We start from the raw sequence: 24,870 nt of genomic DNA, 5'->3' as shown, positions 1-24,870 counted from the left end.
GTGGAGGTGGGAGATGCTCCCACCACAGCCGCTGTGCTCACCAGCAGTGAGCCCGGCTTCTGGCTGAGTGGTGCTCCCGCTGTGGGAGCGCACTGACCACCAGGGGGCAGCTCCTGCATTGAGCGTCTGCTCCTGGTGGTCAATGCGCGTCATAGCAACCGGTCATTCTGCGGTTCGGTCTATTTGCATATAAGGCTTTTATTATATAAGACTAGCGGCCCATTGCAGGAATATTCCTGCAAGAATAGGGCTTCCTGCAGCCTGAGCGAAGCTCCCACCCGTCTCCACTGCCTCCCTCCCACCCATCTCCACTGCCTCCCTCCCTCTCATCTCCGCTGCCTCGCTCCCTCCCTCCTGTCTCCTCTGCCTCGCTCCCTCCCTTCTCCCCCGCCCCGCCTGCTTCCCTCTTTTTTCCACTGCCCTGCTTGCTTACTTCTCTACAGCTTTGCTCCCTTCTGCAGTGCTTGGCTTTCTTCTCCACTGTCTTCAGTCTTCGCTCTGCGCCTGGATATGCAAGTTAACTGCCATCTTGGTTGGGTTAATTTGCATATCACTCTTGATTGGCTTATGGGCGTGGCCTGTGGGCATGGCTTGTGGGTGTAGCAGAGTGATGGTTAATTTGCATATTAATCTTTTATTAGATAGGATAAGGGTGATCAGTAACCTATTTAGCTACCTCTCTATTGTAGGATTTTGATTATCCTCGTTTCTTCATTATTGTTAACAACTGCCATATACAAAATACACCTTTTCCATCTCTATTCTTTACCCCAGTGATTTTCAACCCCGGTGCCACAATATTTTTTTTTTTTATTGTTGACAGTATTACAGATGTAAGAAATAGAGAGTAAGGTAAGGCTGTTGAAGAATGCTGTGTTTGAGGTTAAACAATTGGGATTTTGAACTTAATTTTAGGGAAACCACTGGAATGCAAGCCCCTCAGGACATGATTATTTTGTCTTTTTGTTTGCTACTATATCTGAAGTGCTTAGAACAATTTCTAGAATATAGTATATAGTGCTCAACAAACATTTATCCAGGGAATGCATAATGAATAAGAGTTTGGATTTGAAAACTATGGCTAAATTCCAGCTTACTTAGCATTTCTAAGCCTTGCTATGAAAAATGGAAATATTGATGCCTATAACACAAATTCAATGTCACAATTAAATTTAATAACAGCTGCAAAGCATTTAACACAGGCTTTGGCACAGAGCAAGTCCTTAGTCGATGAGAATTGTTATTCCTGTTGCTATTAATAATCATGTTTAGCACATCACCAGTATTTTAAATTAATACAGTAAGTGATATGCTATAGTGGTACCCTAAAGGCATTTTTGTTTAGAGATTAATACTCACAATAATTAAATAAACTCATTTTCTGCTGTCAATCCTGCATTATTAGAGAACCATATGAAGTTTGAAAATGCATAGTAAAATAAACAGCAAGCACACAAGCCATAGCGTCTTGGTGTAATTTTGGAGTCCTCCTTTCTTCCCTCCTCCTTCCCTCCATCTCTCTCCCCGCTTTGTTTAGGTTTCAGAGAGCTTGGGTCTTATAGCAGCTTGTTGGAAGGGCTGAGTTCAAAGAAGGGAGAAAAAGGTAACCAGCCCTCGCCAGCAGGAGTGGGGACTCTGAGAGCAGTGTCTCTGCTGCAATGGCAGTGACCCCGGCATCTGGGACCCAGGCTGCAGGGCATTCTCATCATCTGCAATGCCAATGAGGGGCAAGTGCAGGGAGGAAGCATACATCCTGCTCAATGAATATGGCAACGACTTGTATGTGCCTGAGAAGTTTACAGACAGAGATCAGCAGCCCTCTGGAGTGAGGAGAAGATGGTGACGTGGTGGCCGCCCTGAAGAAAGAAGTTGTTACATGAAGGCATCTACGGAGATGAAGCTAAGAAGACTGCAGTCAGTGGGGAGTGGAGTGAATAGTGTAGTCTTCATCAGGACCCTTGGGATAGAATCTAGGAAATTGGTGCATCATATTCTCCAGGATGTGTGCAAAACCAAGAGGAAAGAGAGCCAGGTTATTCTTCCAGTGTTACCCATCTCAGGCACATGCAAGGTTTCTTAGAAGATATGACAAACATCTTTAAAAAAAAAAAAAATATATATATATATATATTTTAATTGATTTCAGAGAGGAAGGGAGAGGGAGAGAAACATCAGTGATGAGAAAGAATCATTGATCAGCTGTCTCCTGCATGACCCAACTGGAGATCAAGCCCACAACCCGGGCATGTGCCCTGACCAGGAATGAAACCATGACCTCCTGGCTCAGTGGTCGGCAAACCGCGGCTCATGAGCCACATGCGGCTCTTTGGCCCCTTGAGTGTGGCTCTTCCACAAAATACCACGTGCAGGCGTGCACGTACAGTTTGATTGAAACTTCGTGGCCCATGCGCAGAAGTTGGTTTTCGGCTCTCAAAAGAAATTTCAATTGTTGTACTGTTGATATTTGGCTCTGTTGACTAATGAGTTTGCCGACCACTGTCCTGCCTTATAGGCTGATGCTCAACCACTGAACTATACCAGCTGGGTGAAAAGTATCTTTTTAGGAACTCTGGTGTAAAGCTCCAAATCAAGGTACATTTCACATTGTATATAAATCTTGAAATAACAGTCACATGAATAGAGAAAGAGTTATCAAAAAATTGGCAGGAATCCTAGGAAACCTCAATTCAGAAAACAAAGTGGATTTTACCAATCCACAGTACACCGTGGTAGTAGAAATCGTTAAAGTTGCCTGTTGCCTGCGTGTTGTGAAAGATTACACGTTGTTCAGAAAATATAATCTTCACAGCATGGTGAGAGCACTAAGGACCTGGCACAGCTTACCCCAAAGTGGGCAGCGCAAGCAGGAAATAGGAAAGGTGCTAAATTGGAATCCAGTGACAGATCAAATCAAAATGACCCAGTAGAAGGAAAAAAGTGACCAGCAGGTGGTACCAGAGAGTAGTGAGGGAGCTGGGGTAGACAAACCAGTATCTGAGACACCAGGTAGGTGGTGAGAGAGGAGCTAAATCTGAACTTGCCAGTCATGTCACAAAGGATCTGAGTCAAATGTAAAGGACCTTTCATAGGGGGGAAAAATCATTTGTGCTGGAAGTGAGTACAAGAAAATACTGGGCAGATTTTGCCAAATGCTATGAAGATGAAGAATGGCTACAGAAACAAGTCTACTTAGCATTTTTTTATTGTGTGAACAAAGGAATGAGTTTCTGCAAGGTCCTGGAGAACGTGTTAATTTTTTTCCTTGTAAGTGACAAGATTCTTAGTTTTTTTTTTAAATGGACTCTGAAGGGAGTAGCCAAAGAACATATATGCATAACCCATGGACAGAGACTACTTTGTGGTGATGGCCAGAGGGGAGGGAAAGGGGATGGGTGGAGGTGGGAAAAGGTGAGGGAGGGGGAAGGGGTATATCTGTGATAGTGTCAACAATAAAGTGAAAAAATAAAAATAAAAAGAATGGAGTCTAACAATCATGTTGCCAAAGGAACTCTTGCAATGTTTCTACAGCCAATGGGGCTTGAGAATTAAGAGAGACAGTAACAACTCTCAAGCCTTAACTAAAACTCTTCTTGAAGAAGTGCAAAACCAAATTAAACAGCATTTCCCTCCGTGTGTATGGCTGGGAGAGAAACGCCTTCTCTAAATCTTCAGCCTGAGGTTTTGTCTGAGAGAAGAGACAGAACCCTGGGAGTCCCAGTCTGACAGGTCTGGCTTTCCGGGAAAAAATGAATCCTTCAACTGAGTGCTCACAGCTCACATACCAGGAGGGGTCCCTTGATTTGAAAGTTTTCTCAAGGGTTTCTCCAGGGCAAAATTACTGCAAAAAAACAGAAGAGACAGACACCAAAGAGTTACAAAATAAAATGTCCAGATTATAATATTAAGGGGCTGTGAAATTAGCTTTAGGCAATGTGTTTATTCTTAAATTATAAAAAGTTTGGAAGTATTGTAAATATTAAGTCTTCCTGCACCAAAGGCTATGTTTGCTTAATGACTAGTGAGCATGGGAATCTATTTTTTAATCTTCTGAGAGGGATCCTGCTTGGCAAACCTGACTGGAGGGGTTTAGGAGGGACAAAGAGAATAGCCAGGGCAGGGCTGCGCTAATGCAGATGAGCGGGAACTTCCTCATACACCTTTACATATTTAGAACGTTACTTCTTAATAGGTTGAAGTCATATTGAAAGGATGATAAGAGCATTGTAAGTATCATTTGGGGAAACACGGAGGGTAGAATTTTGGTGCCTTCATTAGACTTGCTCCAAGACAAAAATTACTTTTATTTCAATAGTGCAAGACTTTATGATTCTGGGAATAAAATTGGCCTATCCTTCCAAAACACACAACTCTGTGGAAATGGATTCCTTTTACTTTGTGAAAGAAAGCTGCTCCTCTACAGAGTTTTGGTGGAGTAGTTTATTTTGAACCCCTTTTGTATTTGTTTGTATCTGGTAAGAGCTGAGTGGGACCAGAACCGTCCCTCCCCAGCTCTCATGCACTAGATCCTGTGGAATCTGAATTCACTCAGTGAAAGATTTGTTTTCAGGTTTACCAGCTGTTTATTTTCAGGGACATTTGAACATGTTATTTTATAAATGATGATTCCAGGGTTAGAACTGGGTGCTTTTTTTTTTTCTTTTAATTTTAATTTTAAAAAGTTATGTCAGTTTTGCAAAGTCCATCTCAGCATGGTGGAGTAAACTTGTTTTACTCTGTGCAGGAGAGTGTTAAACCTGGTGTTTTAAAACATGTTTCTCTAAGGTTAACCATGATGTCTAAATGTTATTTTTAGTTGTATTTTGCTTTTGGTACTGCCAAATATTGAGCTTGGTTTTTATGGTTCCTAATGTTTTCTGGAGGAAAAAAAATTTTGTTCCCTAAAAGAAAAGAAGGGGAAAAATAATGAAAAAGGCATACATTCAACAAACCGGTCCTCTGGGTTTTCTTATTCTGTTAAACGGCTTATCTTTCTTTCTTACTTTTTTTTTTCTTTTAACTTCAGGTTGTATTTAAAGGGCCACAGTGGGACAGCAGGACAGCAGAGCAGCCTGGTCATACACGGCGCTGACTTCAGCACTAAAGATGCCGATAATGACAACTGTCTATGCAAATGCGCCCTCATGCTCACAGGAGGTAAGTCCTATGGGGCTGTTCTCTGCGTTATGTTTTAGTGGTTTGCGGCTTGAGGTTTCTTATCTATGAGAAAGGACTATGATCTTCTGGTCAGGAAACTTAAGAGTAAGTCCCCAGAGATCTTTTGTTCTGCCCACTAATTTCCCATGTGTCCTTCTGCAAGATATTGCCAGCACATTTAGGCATTTGCCTCCTCTCTCCCGCCCCGCCACCCCCGTACCTAAGAGGGGGCATGCTAAGCTTCATCCTGAATACATTCTTTAGCCTCTTAAAGTCCCAGTTACTCTACCTACCCAATAATCGTAATGATACCCATAGTGGAATAAACAACAATTTGATAATGCAGCATACTGGGGGGAGAAGGGTGAGGGGAGGGGGGAATCTTACCAAATGTTTTGCAACTGCATAGGAGAGTTCATTGACAATTCTGTTGAAATAGAATAAGAAGAATAAAGAGGTATAGTTAAATCTAAAGTCATACAATTAAGAACAGCTATACAGGAATTTGCATTATATCCTATTGACCTCTGCAAGACATTGGAGCTGGTGTAAGAGATACCATTAAATAAGATTGTATCTCTGGGTAATAAAGTTAATCCGTTTTTCACTTTTCTAGTATTTTTCCAGCTCTGATTTTGTAAAAGGAAAATTCTCAATTTGATGCTAGTGTGTCTGTAATGATTCCTCTGTACTTTCGTAATAATTACCCTTCTTAGCAAGGAAAAAACAAAACTTTCTTCGCAGGCTCCAGGCCTTGACCAGGCAATGGCACCTACCTAGAATTAAATAAAGTGATTCTGTTTCAGTTATATTGAGCTTCATATCTACCTTTTATTATAGCAAGTGGTACTGATTTTCTAGTTAAAGGAATGATATAAACTTTGCATGTTAACATGTATTCACAATATTTGATATTTAACAAATCATTGATTTAAAGAAAACTATTTCTATTAAGTTTTAATAAAAGTTCTAAGCAGATAAGGCAAAAACTGCAAAGTTGATAGATGACTGACTGAAGTCTGAGAAGCGCTACACTAACCCCCACTGGCAAATGATGAGGCTTGAGAATGTTATAGGCTCTGGCAGAGAAGGAGTTGACACCAAACAAAATTGTAAAAGAAGCTTTTTGCCCAGTGTTTCTCCTCACAGTTTTAGTGTTATTCCCTTCTCTTAATGGAATAGCTACAACTCCCACCTTCAACTGTCCTGATTCTCTCTCTTTCTTATTCTACAACAAAACACCTTTTCATTCCAGTAAGGAAAAAAGTGTTTAAATCTAACATTTTTCTTCCCAAACTGTGATACTATTAGTATTATTATTACATGCTATTTTATTTGTTGTACTGTCTTACTTGAACTCCAAACTCAGTGACATAAGTAGGGAAAGGAACTCTAATCTCCACTTTGTACATAAGGAAAACAAAAGTAAATTAATGCTCATCATTTCATCCTTAACATCTAGTGCAGTAGATTGTTTCACATGGGAACTCAATAAAAAATATGGTGCATGAATGAATGATCATCTTGTAACCCTTAAATCGCTTTCAAATTTTGAAGCCAATGAAATGAATCATTAGGTTGACATTTTTCTCATCAATTAACAGAGCACAGAAGAGTATGGAGAGTAGGTTTTGGAGAAGTCTTTTTACCTTCACCCCTCCTTCCCCCCCACCCAAATCTCCATTAATACTACAGCCAAATGACATTCCATTGACCCCAGCCACTCCATTTATATTAACATCTTTTCGGCATGAGACCAGCTCTAGTATTATCAATGCCAGCCCAGTATGACTCTGCCTCTATCATAACCTTCTTCTTAAGCTTGACACATGCCATTTGGCATCACATTTAACCTCATCAAACAGTTAAAAGTCCTCTCTATGTAATCTTATGAGCCCCTCCCCAAAGCAGTTGTTAGAAATTTAGAATACTTTTTAATGGCAGATTTTAGTATATGGGCTGCCAAAGCGAGCACAGGCAGATTGGGTTTTAAACTTTTTTCCAGAGAGAATGTTTTTCTTTTTATTACCTTCCTGATCCCATGAAGGGAATTATCAGAAACTTGATACAAAGACAGAAAGACTTTGATTGTCCACTTCCCTGCCCATTCTAATACCGAAACACACTCATTTTCTTCATGTCTATTTTTACAGATAATTTTTCTTACCAAATAAATACAACACATGAGAGACCAACAGTAAAATCTTTCGAATGTTTCCTTAGAAGAGCATCCAATATGTGCATAGTTCTGTCATAGTAATGAAAACGTAGAGCAAAGTAAAGAGAATAATGCACCTCTTGGTTGTTGATGTGAAAACTTCATTGCTCAGATTTATGGTTTTCTTTCTGCTTCAAATGAGTGTACTTTGTCATGTTCTTTCATCCATAATCATTCTTGGACCCGCTTCTTACTCACCAATAAACACACATGTTGGGGAGAGAAAATTTCCGTTGCTTGGGCTGGGATAGTCTAAGTAAATGTGTCTTTGTAACAAACGCCATTACCCTATCAAATATCCTTTTGAAAGAATCCAGGTCTTGCAAAGCTCTTCAGTCTACAAAGCTCTTGTGTGGAATTTAGATAGTTAAGAGCTGGAGAGCGTAAGGATGCATGTGACAGTCCAGGTAATGTGAGTACTGCCTGGAACTTACGTCTCCTTAGCTCCTCCCCATCACCTCTATATTTTCTCTGTCATATTTTTTCTCAGAACCACTTTCTCATCTAATGATTTCCTTTTTTAAAAAAAATTGAATTTGAACTTGTTGCCTATTTAAAATAGTCTCTTTTAAGCAGTGAGATTCTATACTCTTTGAAACTAATAATTTATAGTTCTCTGTCATCATCAATTAAAGCTTTTTTATCTTGTTTATGTTTTTGCTTTGTTTCTTCTAAAAGGAATTAAGGGTAAAGTAAGATTTATTGCCCACTAACTGTCCTCAATAGTTTTCTTCAAGTACATGGAGGGATTATAGTTGGAGAATGTGGTATCGTTGTTTACCCTTATCTGTCCAACACTGAACAACAGGAGGTGGGCTTAATTGAAAGCAGAAGGTGTTTCAGCTAGACATTTGGTAGAACATTTTGATCTTTCTTCTAACATTCTAACTCCCTAACTTTCTTCCAACAATTTAACAGTTTAATGAGCATGAAAGGACAACTACTATAGAGATTTGAGCAAGTTAAACTAAAACCCTCCTCTCTTGAGGGAGACCATCCACAGAAAAAGTAAATAAGAAATAACACTTAAAAAAAAAAAACTCTGCAAGTGCTAGGGACACAATATAACATGTGATAGAGCTGTGGCAGGAATGGAGAAGTAACGTAGGTGGAGTGTCCACGATCAAAGGTCAGAAGGAGTTGCTAGGGAAGATTGTACATTTCTAGTCATGGACACCTTCACCAAGAGAGCTTAGAGCTATTTGTATGGAAGAGCTTTCTTGTGCATGTCCCTGTAATTGTGGATCCAGAAAAGATTGTCCCTTCCATGTTCTTCTGGTTCTGTGATTCCCTTATCCATGTCCTCACTGTGGCTGCGGTAATAGTAATTTCAGTGCATGGGTTGTAATTCATAGTGCTTGGCTGGGTGGAAAGGAGGTGTGGTCGGCTGAGAAAGCACATTTCCATCAATAGAAATAGGTACCACCGTGTTTTACTTGCTCCTTTCACAGAAGCATATGTACCTATTCCTGCCTTATCCAAAAGCCAGCAATTCTTCCATCCAATTTAAATTTTGAATCATTTCATGTTTCATTGCACTTTTCTTACGAAATCAAACTCTATATTTTTGAGTTCAAAATTACCACACACATATTCTATGGATGTGACCCCTCTATTAATCATTAAATAGAGATGATTTGTCAACATAGATTTATAAGCCAGGAATAATCTGTTCTCAGTGATTCCATCGACATTAGGAAAATTTGTAGTTCTCTCCCTTGATATAGCATATTGTGACAAATCTGCATATTTAAGTAGTAGGAGGGATACATTTAAGATGACTGTAGGAAATAATTTTTTAGTCCCACAGGAAAGCTCCTACTTTGCTCTCCTGAGCCCAAAGAAAGGAATCAGTTTCTTATAAATGTAACGTTTTATCCACTATTTAACATTAAGAAAATGAAAATGTAATCTCATTCAATGCATGCTTTTTTATATGGAGTTATTGTACATAAAAATAAATATGCACAGAACATCTGACTTCCAAATTATGAAAATGAAAAATTTTTATCACTAGATTGTCATATTCAAAGCAAACTTACATTCAAAGAAAATGTGGTCTTTGGTACTAAATTAGCATTCTTCAAATTAAGTTATTCTAAAAGTCTGTTAGAAACTACAGTTACTAAAGGTTGCCAACAAAAACAAAACATGGTATTGTTTTAAATTCTTTTTCTTACCTTACTTTTCTTTCAACACAATTTCCATATTTAGAGTATAATATAAAAGCTATGTAAAAATGTGGCCTAACCTTCTGCAGAGAGAAATCTGTTGTGCGGGAAACTTCAGTGTCTTTTCCCACGCATAAACTATGTCAGCCGACAGACAAGACTTGCAAAAGCTAACAAAGGATATCTCTCAGTTCAGTCCTAAAAGGGGATAAAGCCATACACATAAATTTCTTTATACACCCTAGAACTTATCGGATGCTAACAGCTTAGAGTTGATAAATGCTTGTCTTGTCTTCTATTTAATCTTGAAGAAGACAAAGAAAATGCAAGAAATTAGTAGCTTCTCTAACTGGTTGAAGTGACAAGATTTGGGGGAAAATAGGATCATCTTAGAGTTTTTAATAACCCAAGAAGGATGTGCTAAGCATTGTCAGATAACTGGTATTCCCTAGATTTTAAGACAAAAATGTTGAAAGAAAAGATCCATGTTGATAATTTAAGGTTGACCACAGAAATCTATATTGTACTATTTATGTCAAAGCAATTTCTTATTTGTTACATAATCTGTAAACCTATTCCACAAAAATTTACATGTCTTCAAGGCAGGGACTTCATGCTATCTGCCACTGTATCTTCCGTGTCTAGCATAGTGCTGGGCACATAGTACTCAATAAATGTTGGTTAAATGAATGAATATGTTTTCCCTGAATCTGAAAGGACATAACAAAATTATAAGTAATCCTGATGAGGTGACAAAAATAAATCAACATGGGTATGAATGTGACTTTGCGTGAACTTAAAGATACATAAGTATGTATATGTGCAATATTTGCATGTACACATGGAACAAAGTGATGAATATAGAAAATTGGGACTAAATATTAAGAATAATTAAACCCCAGAAGACTAACTTTCTGAATTGGAAAAATATTGACTATTAGGTTCCTGACTTTCAAATAAATTTTAACATCCTAAGTACAAAGTTTAGGACTATATTCCTGTTTTCTGGAGGAAATTTTTTTGCTTCTTGGAAAAGAGCAAAAAATAAATAAAAAATCAGAAAATGTCTTTCAAAGGATAAGTTTGGATAATGAGCCAGAATTGATAGCTCTATAGCACAAAGCTGTTACCAATGATTAATAACTGACAATCGATGAGAAATAATCACTTAATTTTGTTTGCATTTTACTCTGACAATGATATAGTGAATATTTATTGCCGTCTTGCTATCCAACAGGCATTTTTGCATTATCCTAAGTAATTTGTATTTAATAACTTACATGATGCTTCTAAAAGCCCTTTGAATTAGGCAAGAGCTAAGATACAGAAAAGTTAGATAATTATCCAAAAGTCACAGAATTAGTGTCAGGCATAGGACTTGAACGCAACCTTCATATAAGCCATCACCTTGCCCACTCCTCCCACTGCCTCTGTTAAAGGAATGGCGTGCAAACACAAGAATTCAACCCTACTTTGCAGCATGTTTTAATGAGGACTTGACATGAAATGAAGTCCAAGGGAGGGAAGAGACAGTAAGAGAATACCTAGAGGTTTTAAATGAATTCAAGATTACTCGCCAGGATAAATAACTTTTCATCTTTCAAACAAAAAGAAGAGAAACGGGGGAGGGGGGGGAGGGGGGGAGCCACATCCTTGGCCTAAAGCCAACATTGTGCACATGACTCAGCACAAGGTATTTTGTGATGATCCCACTGATAACAGTTGCACCAATCAGTTTAGTTCAGCTTTGTCCTCGGTGATAAAAGAGGAAAATCTTATTTTCTGTGCAGGTTCTTTTGCATACTGATGACTAGAATGCATGCATTTGAAAATGAATGAATGAAACCTATAAAAACAGATATTTTTTTTTTATCTTGCTATACTTGTTTACCTTAGGAAAGCGTGTTGAGAGACATTTTGTTTAGATCAGAATTTGAGAGTTAGGTTTCCTGACTTTTAAATAAATTTGAACTTCCTGAGTCCCGAGTTTAGAATTAAATTCCTATTTTCTGGGCAAACTTTCATTTATGGGTGATAAAATACGAATTTTCTGCTTCAAAGATAAAAGACTTGAATGGTTTTTAAAGGCCTAGGAAGCACAGGGTAGTTATTACAAAACTAAATTTTAATGAGTTAAGTGTAAATGAATTAGAAACATGCATCTCAGATTTCTTATTAAAATATACATGAGGTTACAGGTTATGAAGAAAAATGCTTGGCAAAGTACATCTCAGCAGTTGCCAATTTTAAAACATTTGAGACATGTTATCAGTTGTCCCAGCAGCCGATGGAAGCTGCGTTCTTCTTTTCCTTTGCTTACATCACCGAGTTCTTTCAAACTTAAAGTGCCTTTGCTAGCTTAACTTATTTAGCATATTGCTTATTTGTTACTCCCAGACACTTAAAGAACAAAGGAAAAAATCACATTGTCTTATTTGATCCCTGAAGCTGCGCTGGGAAAATTGTTGATCAGACATTCATAAAGCACATCTTATGAATGAAGAGCTGTGGCTGTGTGTTCTTAGAAAAGTTCCTTCAACTATCTGAGCCTTGGTGCCTTTACTGTGGTACTAGCCACACCACATAAGGCTTTTTGGGGAATAAAATGAGAAAATGCATAAAAATATTTAGCAGAGTCCTCGATATATATTAACTGTTCAAAAATAACAAATATTACTTATATGCTTGATGAAAAGCTCTTAGTTATTAGTTGATGAAGTCGGCATCAATGTCTGGATCTTCTCACTTCTGATTTGGTGCTCACGTTGCCAAACAAAAAGATTTTTAATATAATAAAAACCTTTGTGTTGTCCTCCTATTTATTGTGCTAGTGCTATTATTCTCCAACCCCTCACCCACTGGCACTCCAGCCAGCCCAGGCTGTTGGCAAACACTCTCTCTGGCTGTCCGAGAGTACATACATATTCTCTTTCTGTCCAGAGACACCCACCCTTCAGGACCCAGCTCAGATGGTAAATGAGTGGGCCTTATGGACCCACAAACAAGACTTTCTGCCTCTGTTTATAAGATTTTTGTTTTATTCTTTTAAATATATTTTTATTGATTTCAGAGAGGAGAGGGAGAGAGAGATATAGAAACATCGATGATGACAGAATCATTGATAAGCTGCCTCCTGCATGCCCCACACTGGGGATCGAGCCCATAACCTGGGCATGTGCCCTGACCAGGAATTAAGCATGAACTCCTGGTTCATCAATCCACACTCAACCACTGAGCCACACCAGCCAAGATGTTTATAAGATTTTTAAAAATCTCTGTTTAATGGCTGTAAACTCATTTTTTTAAACAGTCTATTGTCTCTTTCCTACACAAAACTATGGCCCAGCAGATGTGGCTCAGTTGCTTGAGCATCGTCCCATGCACTGAGAGGTCACCATTTTAATTTCCGGCCAGAGCACATGTCCGAGTTTCAGGCTCTATTCCCAGCAGGGGGCCTGCAGGAGGCAGCCAATCCATGTTTCTCTCTCATCAATGTTTCTATCTCTCTCTCTCCCTCTTCTTTCCTCTCTCTAAAAATCAATAAAAACATACTTAAAAAAAAAAAAAAAAACAAGAAGAAGAACAAACAAACAACAACAAAAAAAAAAACACACCGTGTACTCCTTAATGTCAGGAATTTTGTTTTACTTAACTCTGACCCCTATGTCTTCCCATTGGTTAATATTTGTTTAGTTGATTCTAGATTCAACTTTCCCCCCTTTATCATGCTGCCACTTATACTTAGGATAGCTTTGGCAGATTATAGTCACAGAATGAGGGCTCCACATAATATTTTATTAAACATCTAACCTGAAAGATCTAGTTTTCCTGGTTAAATGTTGACTTCCACTCCTAGAGAATGTTTTACTTGTTTACCTGATGATGGACAAATAGACTGAATCAACTATAAATTTTTCCATGAGCATAATTCAGCTTTCTATCAAAGACTGTCCACTTCTCACCTTTATTCCTGCAAGTGTCCCCCTTGTTCACCATGTCAGCTGCACTGATGTTCTCTTAGAGAGAACACTCGAAGCTTTCTTTCCACTTCATGGCATTGGCAGGTGCTACCCTCTGCTTACAGGAGTCTTTCCCATCTTCACGTGGCTGCCTCGCTCTCATCCTTGAGGTCTCATTAAATAGCAACTTCTTCCAGGACCTTGCAAAGTCAAGTAGATTTCCTGCTAGTCTCCTTTACAGCTCCCTAATGCTTCTGTCTATTTTTTCTTCCTTTGCTCATGATTTGTATTTATTTATTTGCTTACTTTTTGTCTGTTTTTCACATTAGAAGTAAGTTCCATGAGGGCAGGGACTACATTTGTCTTATTGAGTGTTGTATGACAACACCTAGCAATAATGACATATTGAATGAAGAAATAATGGGAAAATGAGTATAATAAGCATGGATGGTTTATCAAATGTAACTTTTAGTAAACAAGGCTACTTCTGACCCGAGAGACTTTACAAGAAGACAGAGTCAAAGCCAGTCAACCTGTCAGGAAGCCTGTCCTCACTTGTCACTCATTTGTCAAGTGAACTCTGTTCGGTGCTGCGCTAAGTAGCTCAGTATGCCAGAGAGTCTGTATGGACCAGACTCTGGGATTTGGTATTAGGCCTTCTCACCTCAGGCCATTTCTCTTGTTAACTCTAACCCAGCCATTAGTCTTCTTTCAATGTCTCTAAAATGCCATTCACCTACTACAAACAGTTCCCCACTTTACTCATTAGAATCATATGCAAGATCAATTTAGTCAATACTCTCATGTATCCCTACTGTTGCTTGTCATTTTCTTAAGCTTATCTGAAATTTCCCAACCAATGTATCCTTTGGCCTGTGCCGTGGTTTGCCAGGTGCTGTTGCAACAGCCATCTGCCTTCCCACAATCTTCCAGAATGCTTATGACGTTCTAGAAACCAAACAAAACCACACTTTTACTCTTTAAGTACCCTAATGTGGCTTGGAGGACCTTTCCATGATTTTCAGTAGTTCTTAACAATAGAGTAGCTGAATTTGCTTCAGAGACCCTGGTGGACATTTGCAAAACTATGAAAGGCTCGTTAACATGATGGAAAAAGGACCTCAAGGTCACAGGAAAGGAGGAGAAAGTTGAAACTCCACAGCAATCAAGTTGGGTTTCATTTTCTCCTTTGAGAGTCTTCGGGGTAAATGAATTCCCTAATATTAGAATGTATTTGTAACATAAATAACATATTTTTACTAGTTGTACTTATCAGAAATATTTAACGGAATTAATCTTAAGACAAAAGGTGGAATGTTACAGTTCCTCCTTCCTTGCCAAGGAGCCTTCTTGTTCCTTGTGTTTTCATCGCATCGACATCTATGTTGTTTGCATACAGTTAGTAAAACGGCACTGAACACAGCATCTCTCCCAGTTCATCAGCATACCTTACTGCTCCCCGGTATGAGCTGATAATTAATACAGCTTGTTATGTCTCTAGTATGACTTTATAAACACAACCCAGCTGTATTCATCTTCCAATATTGAAAAATGAGAACTAGCTTTTCTCCATTTTTCTAAAGTTCCTGCAGGATGATGCTCGTGTTACAGTTAAACATCAGCTGCGCAGCTTTCTCTCTCTGTAGCTATTAGTCCCTTAGGTATAACTCTGCAATCAAAGGGAGGTCAACTGTATCCAAGTAAAAATATGCCAGAATGTCTCTGGCATCACTTTCTCCCTGAAGATTTCAGCAGTGTTACTTCAGGAGAGGAAGAAAAAATACTATGTTTTATCTAAAAATCTGAGAACTTTATTCATTAAAAAAAATAAAGTACCGAGTTATCCTTATGGAGAGCTATGCAAGCATAGAGTCCCCATGTCACTGATCAAGTTGTTTGTTTTTCTTCTTACTAGGTTTTAAAAGAACGTGAACAATCTCAGAAAAACACTGCTACATAGCAACTATGGCTACTACTGATGAACACTTCCCATATTGCTATTACATACAGAGAGGGCTAGAAATTCAAATTCAAGTTGAGCATCATAGTCATTGCCAGGTGTCCAATTAATTTCAGAAGCAGCTGAGGGCCAGTCCTTGGCAAAATTATGAAATAGATGGAAAAACATCTCTTTCTCTCTATTTAGCTGTCAGTTGTCTAAACCTCTGAATTTCTTCACTAATAATTCATTGTCCTATTCCCGATAATAGGCTTAAGATGGAATGCCTCTTAAGGGTATCTGCATTTTCCTTGCCCTACAAATAAATCCAGGCCATTTAATGAAACATAGAAGCTTCCCATCATTCCGTGGGAAATGTGTCCCAATGGAGTGACACAGACACTTGATTCCCTGAGAGCATTCCTCTCTCTGATTGTTCATATAATGCCTAAACCGGATGTCATTTAAAACAGTTCTACTAAGGGCAAGATATTTATTGAATGCCTTACTATTTGCAAACGGTCATAACAAGTATGAACACATTTCCCTCAGTTAATGCCATTAATTTCCAAATGTTCAATTTCTTTGTAATTGTTTCTTCTTTCTTTCATTATTAACTAATTATTTTATTCAGGCTGGTGGTTTGATGCTTGTGGTCCATCCAATCTAAACGGAATGTTCTATACAGCGGGACAAAACCTGGGCAAACTGAATGGGATAAAGTGGCATTACTTCAAAGGGCCCAGTTACTCCTTACATTCCGCAACCATGATGATCCGACCTTTGGATTTTTGAAGGCACGATCTCAGGAGCAGTTTATAAAAACAACAAAGAAATCTGGAGACGCTACCAGATGAGAAACCGCTTGAAAACTTCTGGAGCAAAACCATGTGTCCCCCTTCCGGCAACAGGCAGCAGTTCTGTGAAATCAGCAAGGTTCTTGACTGTGGATGTGGAGCCTGTTGAGTTCACCAAAGTCTGTGCTTGGGGTGACCCTGCTCGTGTGGCTTGGCTGTTGAGGATGCCACTCACTGTCATGCTTTCAAAAGGGAAGGAACTGCTCAGCTCCCTGCGCTTCAAACTACTACTGGATCTTACTTTGGAACTATGATAAATAGGGTTTATTTCAGGCAAAACTGAAAAAGAAGAACACGAACCAACAACAAAAAAGAATGTACATGAAGAATAGAAGCAGGCCTGCCATAATCCCGTGGAAAAGACGTATTACACCAGTGAAATGGTGGCGTTTCTATGCAAACCTACTAACAATACGTTTATACTGTTGCACAATTTTAGTAAAAGTTCAGGAGGCACAGCATCGCTCTCTGAGTCGGTTAAATGTTAATGAATTTCAGAAGTCATACTTACTCATTGATTTCAGTTAACCCGTCTTCAAATGTAAACTCCATGTTGTTAAGTCATAATGAATTATAGTGCATGAAGGCTAACAGTGTGATGTCGAGACAGACTCTGTTACTCTTTGATTTTTTTTTATACAGTCCCCAGAAAAAAAAAAAAAGAAGAAGAACATTATCAAGTATGGACCTATACGGTAAAAAATTAACTCCTCCCTACTACAGTTTTCATTTGGTCTAAAAACTGACTGACTGACTGATATAAAAATATATTTATAGCCTGAGTAAAGTTTAACGAATGTGAAATTTATCATCAAGCTCTTAAAATAATATACGTGCATTTAATATTTCCCATGATATTATACATGAAAGCAGTTTTTTAGAGTGTATTAAACTGAAGTAAAACCAAGTAAACTGGAACAGTTTATTTTACAGTATTTTCTTGCATGTGTACATGTGAGTGTAACTACATTATTTTTAAATAATGATCTTCAGTTCTTCACCCTGTTATTTCATGCTAATTTAATTTTTGCTAACTAACTGAAACATGCTTTCCAAATTTACCCTGTTCCAGTTTCCATAAAAGATACACTTTGAAGTCTATGAAAAATAAAAGAATTATATTGTATATAGCGTGTTTATATCCATAGTAAACCTAATAGCTGTTTAATCTGGAATATGCAACATTGTTCTTAATTGATGCCAATAAACACAAGTTTTCAAAGAAATCTACTACACTACTTTATGAAATACATTATTTCTTCATGTTTTTCTCCCTCAGGCTCTGTTTTTCTTAAGCAGTTTCAGATTTTTAAAAACTATTAGTGATAAAAATTGGCAAAACTCTGTATTATACATAAGGGAAATACACACAAAAATTAATCATAGTTACCTATTGAATAAGAAAATTCTGACTGCTGGTTGCTATAAATTTCTTAATGAAGATATGCCTGTGGTATAATCTATTTTGTGAGTTTGAAGTTACTACTGTCTCTTAAGTGTTCAAGTTTACAATAGTGAACAGGTGTTATCAAACCATGAGATAAGAAAATTGAAATACATATTGGGTGTCCTTTTAGAAAAAAAAGTTTTCTTCAGAGCAACAATACTGATTGCAAACCTGGTGACTTCATCTGTTATGCCTTTATGGCTCTCCTCTATTTGAGAGAATAGAGTTCTTCACATTTTTAAGAAAGTATTTTTTTAAAATTTACCATCAAATCTTTATATGTGTGCATCTGTATACACCCTTGTTTTGCCTTACACATGCTATTTGCCGGTATTACAGTTTTTCTATTCTTGGTGACTCCTTCATAGTACTGATTAGTCTCTCCCTCTAAAAACCTTCTTGATTGTCTTCATGTAAAAGAATGAAAGTGAGTGTTTAATTCTTTTGTGTTTCTACAGATTTTTTAAACCAGTCTTTTGATAAGAAATACTATTCCCCAATTCATATTACAAAAATAAAATGAAATAACAAAAAAAAGCATGATATTTACTGTTTGTTATCTGGGTTTGAGAAATGAAATATTTTTCCAATTATTTATAATAAAGCAATATGAAATGTTTTATGGTTTCATTATGTGCATTGTGTAATGCCTACATGTTTTTGGTGATTTAACATGTGTATATCCTTTGCATTTAATTATTTCAGGATAAGATAATAGGTACTAGGATTTTGTTTTTAAATTTTTATTTCAATAAAACTTGTGGTTTCTATGCAAATTTCTTCACATCAACCACAATTTTCTTTCATTTAAATAAAATTGAAAATAACGTATTTGTGCAACCTTATATCATTTTAAATAAATATTTTAAAATCAGACTATGGAAGTAAGGAATCACTGGGGCAGGGGGGAACCTACTGAATGAACTAAAGCCTCGATCTTAGAAAATCTTTGAGTCTGGGATATGATAAGAAAGCTTAGCTTCATCAGGATGGTCGATCAAAGCAATGAGTCGGAGTCCTACATCTCCACTGTGCGATTATGTCCTGCCAGTTATTAAATGCTGTGTTATCATATAGCAATTGACAACAAAATCTGGGAACTCTGCCTGTAGAACAACAGGATGAGTGTTGAATATCTGAGTTTGGTATAAAAGGGAAAGAACTCCCCGCCCGTGCTTCCAGTCCTACCAGCAGCCTTACCATTTCAGTCCTTATGAGGAAGCTTCTTACCTTTCTCCTTGATTCTGCCCCCACATTGTACAATCTTTAACTTCCACCTACATGAATGGAAAAGAGACCCTTTCTCCTGCTACTCTCTGCTCCTATTCACCCCGTATCCACACAAGCTTATTGTTAAAGCCAGACTTTGAAGATATTTCTTCCTTGCTCAAAACGCTTCAGTGTTTCCTCACGGCTGCCTACATTTGAAATAAACATGTCAGGTTAACCTCAGCCTGCATCACCAGGTAGCTCCATTTCACCTACTCGCATTCCAATCAAAATGAAGAAGCCTTGCCCTAGCTGTTTTGACTGAGTGGATAGAGCATTGGCCTGCAGACCGAAGGGTCCTGGGTTTGATTCCGGTCAAGGGCACATACCTCGGTTGCAGGCTCCTCCCCGGCGTGGGCCCTGGTCAGGGCTCGTGCAGAAGGCAACCAATCAATGTGTTTCTCTCACCTTGATATTTCTTTTTGTCTTTCCCTCTCTCTTCCACTCTCTCTACAAACCAATGAAATAATATCCTGGGGTGAGGATTAAAAAAATAACAAAGAAAAATAAAACAAAGAAGTCTTGGTGCTAGACTGATTACAGAAATGACCCCACCCTTCCCTTTCTCTGTACATGCCCTTGCAATGTGACTTTGCCACTCATTCCATAAACAGGTGAAGTCTGTTTCCCCATCCCCTGAGTGGCTATCTTGAGATTCGCTCTTGCCAAAGAGAATGAAAGTGTATCTGTGTGTCACTTCTAAGCCTAGGTCTAAAGAACTATTCAGCTCCAACCTAGGAAAAGTGCCAGGAGAAAGAACCCAGAGTAGCCTAATGGAGGATTAGAGACCATCCAGTTCATCCAGCCCCCAGCTGACCCACCAGATGACCCCAGATACACAAGTGATCTCAGATGAGATCAACTGAGCCTGGCATAGGTTAATGGAACTGCCCAGCTAACATGCATAATCAGGGGAAACACTAAGGGGTGGTTGTTTTAAGCCCTAAATTTTGGGGGTGTTTTGTTAAACATTATCTACATTAATAAAAGAGAAAGATGCCAATTGACTGTCACTTCGCGATGCCCACCAGCCAATCAGGAGTGGGTATGCAAATTAACCCGACAAAGATGGCGGGTTAATTTGCATATGCAGGTGCCGAGTGGCTGGGGGTGGGGTGGCTGCTTGTGCACATGCCAGGGGTCCTAGAACACCCCTGGCCACTCTGGGCCTACACATGCAGGCACCAAGCAGCCGAGGGCGGGGCGGAAACGTCTCCCGCAGCGAGCAAGCAGACGGCAGGGCCCTGCTTACCCCTGGCCAAGGCAGAGCGGGGCAAGCAATCCCCCACAGGGCCCCCACAGAGAGAAGACTCCAGGGCCTGTGGTGGCATCAAGCAGGCAGGTCCACAGAGAGCAGAGAACCACGGGGAGCAGGCCTAAGCTGTCAGTAGGACATCCCCTGAGGGCTCCCAGATTGAAGAGGGTGCATGTCGGGCTGAGGGACCACCCCCCCCCCCGTGCATGAATTTCATGCACCGGGCCCCTAGTTATTGTAATAATAGCTAATTGATATAGAATATTATAGCCCCCCATCCATCCACTCACATATGTGAGATTCTTATGCAACCTAAGGTTTCAGAACCACTCCCTAAAATACTGTCCATCTCCTTCAGAATGGCAAAAGTTTCAACAGTTCTCTATGTGCATCAAAATATTAGCTGCTTCATGACACTTTTTCTGATGCCCTCTGCTAATTGTCACCCTCCCTCCACTCACATACTCTACAGCTCTTAACAAACATATTTTTTGGAGCTTTGTCTTATTTTCCCTACTGTTTTATCAGAGTCTGTTTCTTACTCATATTTTAATGCCCCACAGTACCTAGTAGAACTTTCATATTTGTTGAACAAAATTGAATTACTCTGAAAAATTAAGAAATCCCTTCTATCTATATAAAATCCAACACTCATAGATTTGACCAGTCTCTTAAACTATTTATTTTCACACTTTAAAATTAGCCCATTCTCCTCCAGGAAAAAAATAAAAAAATGGTGCCCAAATTTATAGCTTTAGTCACCTCAGAAATCTACTTCATTACCAACTTTGCTGGAACATATATATTGCATAGAGTGAGGGAGGTCTAACTCTTCTTTCAATTTTAAAATAATGTCAATATATGAAATGTACTATTAAATAATACTTACTTTGTTACACAGTTATTGTAATTGTTTTTATTTTAGATATATATTTGGGTAGCTTATTTTCTGTTTTAGTGTTCAAGGTTCTAATGAAGCCTTTTTTTCTTTCAGTTGATTTGGCTCTTAATAAAAATTGTTTCTTTCAACTCAAGGTCAGTATTTTCTCATGTATTCATCTAATCATTGCTTTATTGAGTACTTATTTTAAATTCACCATTGAAATTATGAGAGTGAACATACTAAAAGGATTCCTAGGAACTGCGGACATTGAGCAAGTCATTACATCTCTTGCATTCTTTCAAGAAAGAAAACCATAGACTCATCCCAAATGATAGATAATGGTGAAGGTTACTAACTCCCAGGGCTTTGCCTGTTAACCCAAGAAAAACAATCTCAAAATTGACTATACTATTAACTCCCATCAAAATGTGAAAGGATAGCCAAAACCGGTTTGGCTCAGTGGATAGTGTGTCGGCCTGCAGACTGAAAGGTCCCAGGTTCGATTCCAGTCAAGGGCATGTACCTTGGTTGTGGGCACATCCCCAGTAGCGGTTGTGCAGGAGGCAGCAGATCGATCTCATTGATGTTTCTAACTCTCTATCCCTCTCTCTTCATCTCTGTAAAAAATCAATAAAATATATATTTTTTAGAATGTGAAAGGATTATTTTACTTTGTTTTGTTTTGGTGGAGAGGAGAATGACTTCTGATGACACCCTTTTCAGGCCAGCTCCTACTTCATCCACTCACAAGACCAGTCTGTCTCCTGCTGTCCATCCCCTCTATCTTGGCCCTCAGAGGTAGTCTATGTGTATGTTGTGATGGTGGGAACTAGAGGGTACCACTATCAACTGGTTGTACCAACAGAACTGTGACTACTCTACCTAAGTTTCTCTTACATAAATAAAAAAATTTCAATGCATCTTTTTCCTAGATATTCTGTAAGGTACCAGAATCAGCCAAAAAATGTGCTAAACCATTTTAAGTTAAAAATTGATTTAAAATAAAATATTATAAGCAGCAAATATTCATTCGTATGCACTCTAAGGCAATGTCTAAACAGCAAAACAACAGGGTAAAAGGTTAGAGAGGAAATTCATTAAGGCTCCAGATTAATTTTAATATTTCCATTAGGAGAAAGGTAGAGCCATAACAGTCATAATGAGATGCAGGATTATAGTTACATAAGCTTTTCCTTTAGGAAATTATTTATAGTTTAAATTTAATTAAAGAGCATGCATTATATTTAACAAATATATTTATTGAATATTTACTGGCATCCAGATGAAGCATTAGGGAGGTACAAGGGATACAGATGATTAAGGCATAAGAAACTCACAACTAGAGAGAAAAACAAGCAAGTAGACATTAATAGCAGTCAAAATTTTAAAAATTACTGGAGTTGATAAAAGTATATTTGAGTTGCAATAAGAATAGTGAGACGAGAGTGATTAAGTCCACAGAAGACTGTATTGTGCTTTGCTGTGTATGATAATAATGTGTGTAAAAAAAATGGGTAATACTACTCAGTAGTACATTTTATATATACATGTTTTTAAATTTAAAGAAACATTAGGGCCTCCCTCAATTTACATCATCCATTACATAGAATATGGCATCTAAGCTTTGTTTTGAAAGTTTATTGGTACTTTATAGGGAGACAGAGGAGGAACTGCAAAGGCATAAAGATGTCAGATTTCATGGAATTATGGGACCTCCAGGTCATTCACTGTGAACAGACTGTAAAGTTTATTTGAAGGAGGGGCAGCAGAAGATGAGGCTGGGGATATGGCCAGGTAGTGAAGGATTTCAAGTCACATTCCTCAGCTAAGGCTTTACTTTCTTGTTAGCGGGAGACAATGCAGGGTTTTGCACACGTTAGAAAGACTATACTTGCTGCAATCAGTATGCATTGGAAGGGGTTAAGACCGGAGAACTTTGGGTCAGTGAGGACGGTATTAACAAGCCTATTAGGGTGAGGACCTGATCTTGTCAGCAGTGACCGTGGGAATGGACTGCAGAAGTTGGATTTGAGAGATATTAAAGAGGAAGAATCAAAAAATCTTAATGATCAGGTAAAAGGTGAGGACGAGATCAAGGTCATTCCCTATTTTTGCCTTGGTTAGTTAGCTAGAAGGTGGTGCAAATGTCTAAAACAGGAACACAGGTTTAGAGAAATAGCTGGTGATTTGGGTTTTATATGTTGAGTTTGAGATGCTAGTAATTCAGTTTGGCAATTGGATACATGAGTCCAAGCTTAAGCAGGACTAAAGTGGAAGACTTTGGACTCTATAGTATCTAGGCTGCAATTAAAATTACTAGAACTCAGAAAAACTTGATTGAGCCTAAAAAAATGTAAGAAGCAGGTAAATAAGGAGAATTCAAAAAGGAGATGAGAAATTATGGCTAGATAGACAAGAGGAAACCCAGGAGGGAATGGCATCATAGTAGACTGCATTAAGAATCAGGGATGTGAAACTCAAAGAGTGATTGCAAAGTGTCCATTGGATTTGGCATTAAAGGGAAGTTGGTGATTTTGATGAGGCAACATTAGAGGCAGAGGGTTAGAAGTCAGATGAAAAGAGGATTCTGAATAAATGGGAAATAAGTACCTGAGGAGAATTAGATAGACCCTTATTACTTAGAATTTCTCAAACAGCCTTCCAGGCTGGGGACTGCTGGGGACTGGTTAGAAATGCAGAATCTCAGGCCCCACTCCAGACTATTGAATTAGAACCTTCATTTTAACAAGATTCTTCAATGACTTTTATGAACATTAAAAAGAGAAGCTTGGGTTTAAGATTACACTTTCAAGAATATGGCTGAGAATGGAAGGAGATAGGATACTAGAGGGACAGAAACACGATAGGATGGTTTGTAGGGTGAGAGGTATGTGAGTGTATCCACAGGATAAGGAAAATGAGCCTGACCAAGAGCTGAGGCTGAAAGGAGAACCAGAAAGGTCCTGGATGGAGCAAGTGTTTGAGGTGGCTGGGATGCAGGATTGAGAGTGAATGGAGTGAGAAGAGGCTTTGTTTGTACAGGAGAAATGCCTCTTCCTCTAAGAAAAAAAACAACTGTGAGGGAATGAATTGCCATAGGAAGGACAGCCACCTAATGGCCTCTATTTTATAGAGGAAGTGGAAGGAAAGGAAACTTTATGAGACTATAGGCAGTTCAATTAAATAGTGTTTGAAAATAGGTTCAGAATAGCCACTTCAGGGAATCGGACAACTAACTGGCCAGAGGAGTCCCAACTTTACTGAGTGCTATTAAACATTTAATTGAGATTGGAAATCTCAAATGTGAACAGAATAATCCACTTTTTCCAGTGATTTTCAGGTGTGTCAAAATAATGAATAGCATCACTTAGTTTAACAGCTTCGCTTTGCCACACCTAGGTCACTTTACAACATCTCAGTGCCTGGTTCAGTCCCCAACATTTGTGCCTATCAATGTTCACACCAAGGAAAAATTGCCTCCTCTTTGCTGTCCACCCAAATTTCCCCAAACTCAATTCTATGCCCCCACAGCATTTTACTTCTACCTCTATTACAGGATTCTCAGTGTGACTTTCATTCTAGTCAACTGTTAACATACTTGTTCCCTCTCCCAATAATGAACATTTTGAGAAGGTATCAAATTTAATTAGTGTTGTGTTACTAGAACCTAATTGTGCCTATAACATTCTTGAATCTCATTTAATGATGTGCTCTGTCT

The 24,870-nt window shown here is 38.5% G+C and overlaps 1 protein-coding gene and 1 pseudogene across 3 annotated transcripts in view; both read left to right on the top strand.

Annotated features, from left to right (window-relative positions):
* The window catches only part of ANGPT1 (angiopoietin 1), a 250,069-nt gene extending 229,021 nt beyond the window's left edge, over window positions 1-21,048 (top strand). Inside the window, exons 8-9 of one of the 2 annotated variants that reach the window (XM_079796022.1) lie at window positions 5,024-5,154; window positions 16,076-21,048. In XM_079796022.1, coding sequence (XP_079652148.1) covers window positions 5,024-5,154; window positions 16,076-16,236 — 292 coding nt within the window. In that variant the 3' untranslated portion in view covers window positions 16,237-21,048. The remainder of the gene's footprint in view (window positions 1-5,023; window positions 5,155-16,075) is intronic. The other variant, XM_079796023.1, reaches the window with a different exon arrangement.
* LOC307114071 (THUMP domain-containing protein 1-like) lies at window positions 1,669-3,089 on the top strand (annotated as a pseudogene). Its single transcript has 2 exons — window positions 1,669-2,124; window positions 2,565-3,089. The product of its transcript is annotated as a THUMP domain-containing protein 1-like (transcript).
* Window positions 21,049-24,870: the final 3,822 nt, after the last annotated feature.

This window comes from Cnephaeus nilssonii, assembly GCF_951640355.1.
Source record: "Cnephaeus nilssonii genome assembly, chromosome: 18".
NCBI lineage: Eukaryota > Metazoa > Chordata > Mammalia > Chiroptera > Vespertilionidae > Cnephaeus > Cnephaeus nilssonii.
The sequence above is the reverse complement of the archived record's forward strand: the minus strand, read 5'-3'. Positions and strand labels throughout refer to the sequence as shown.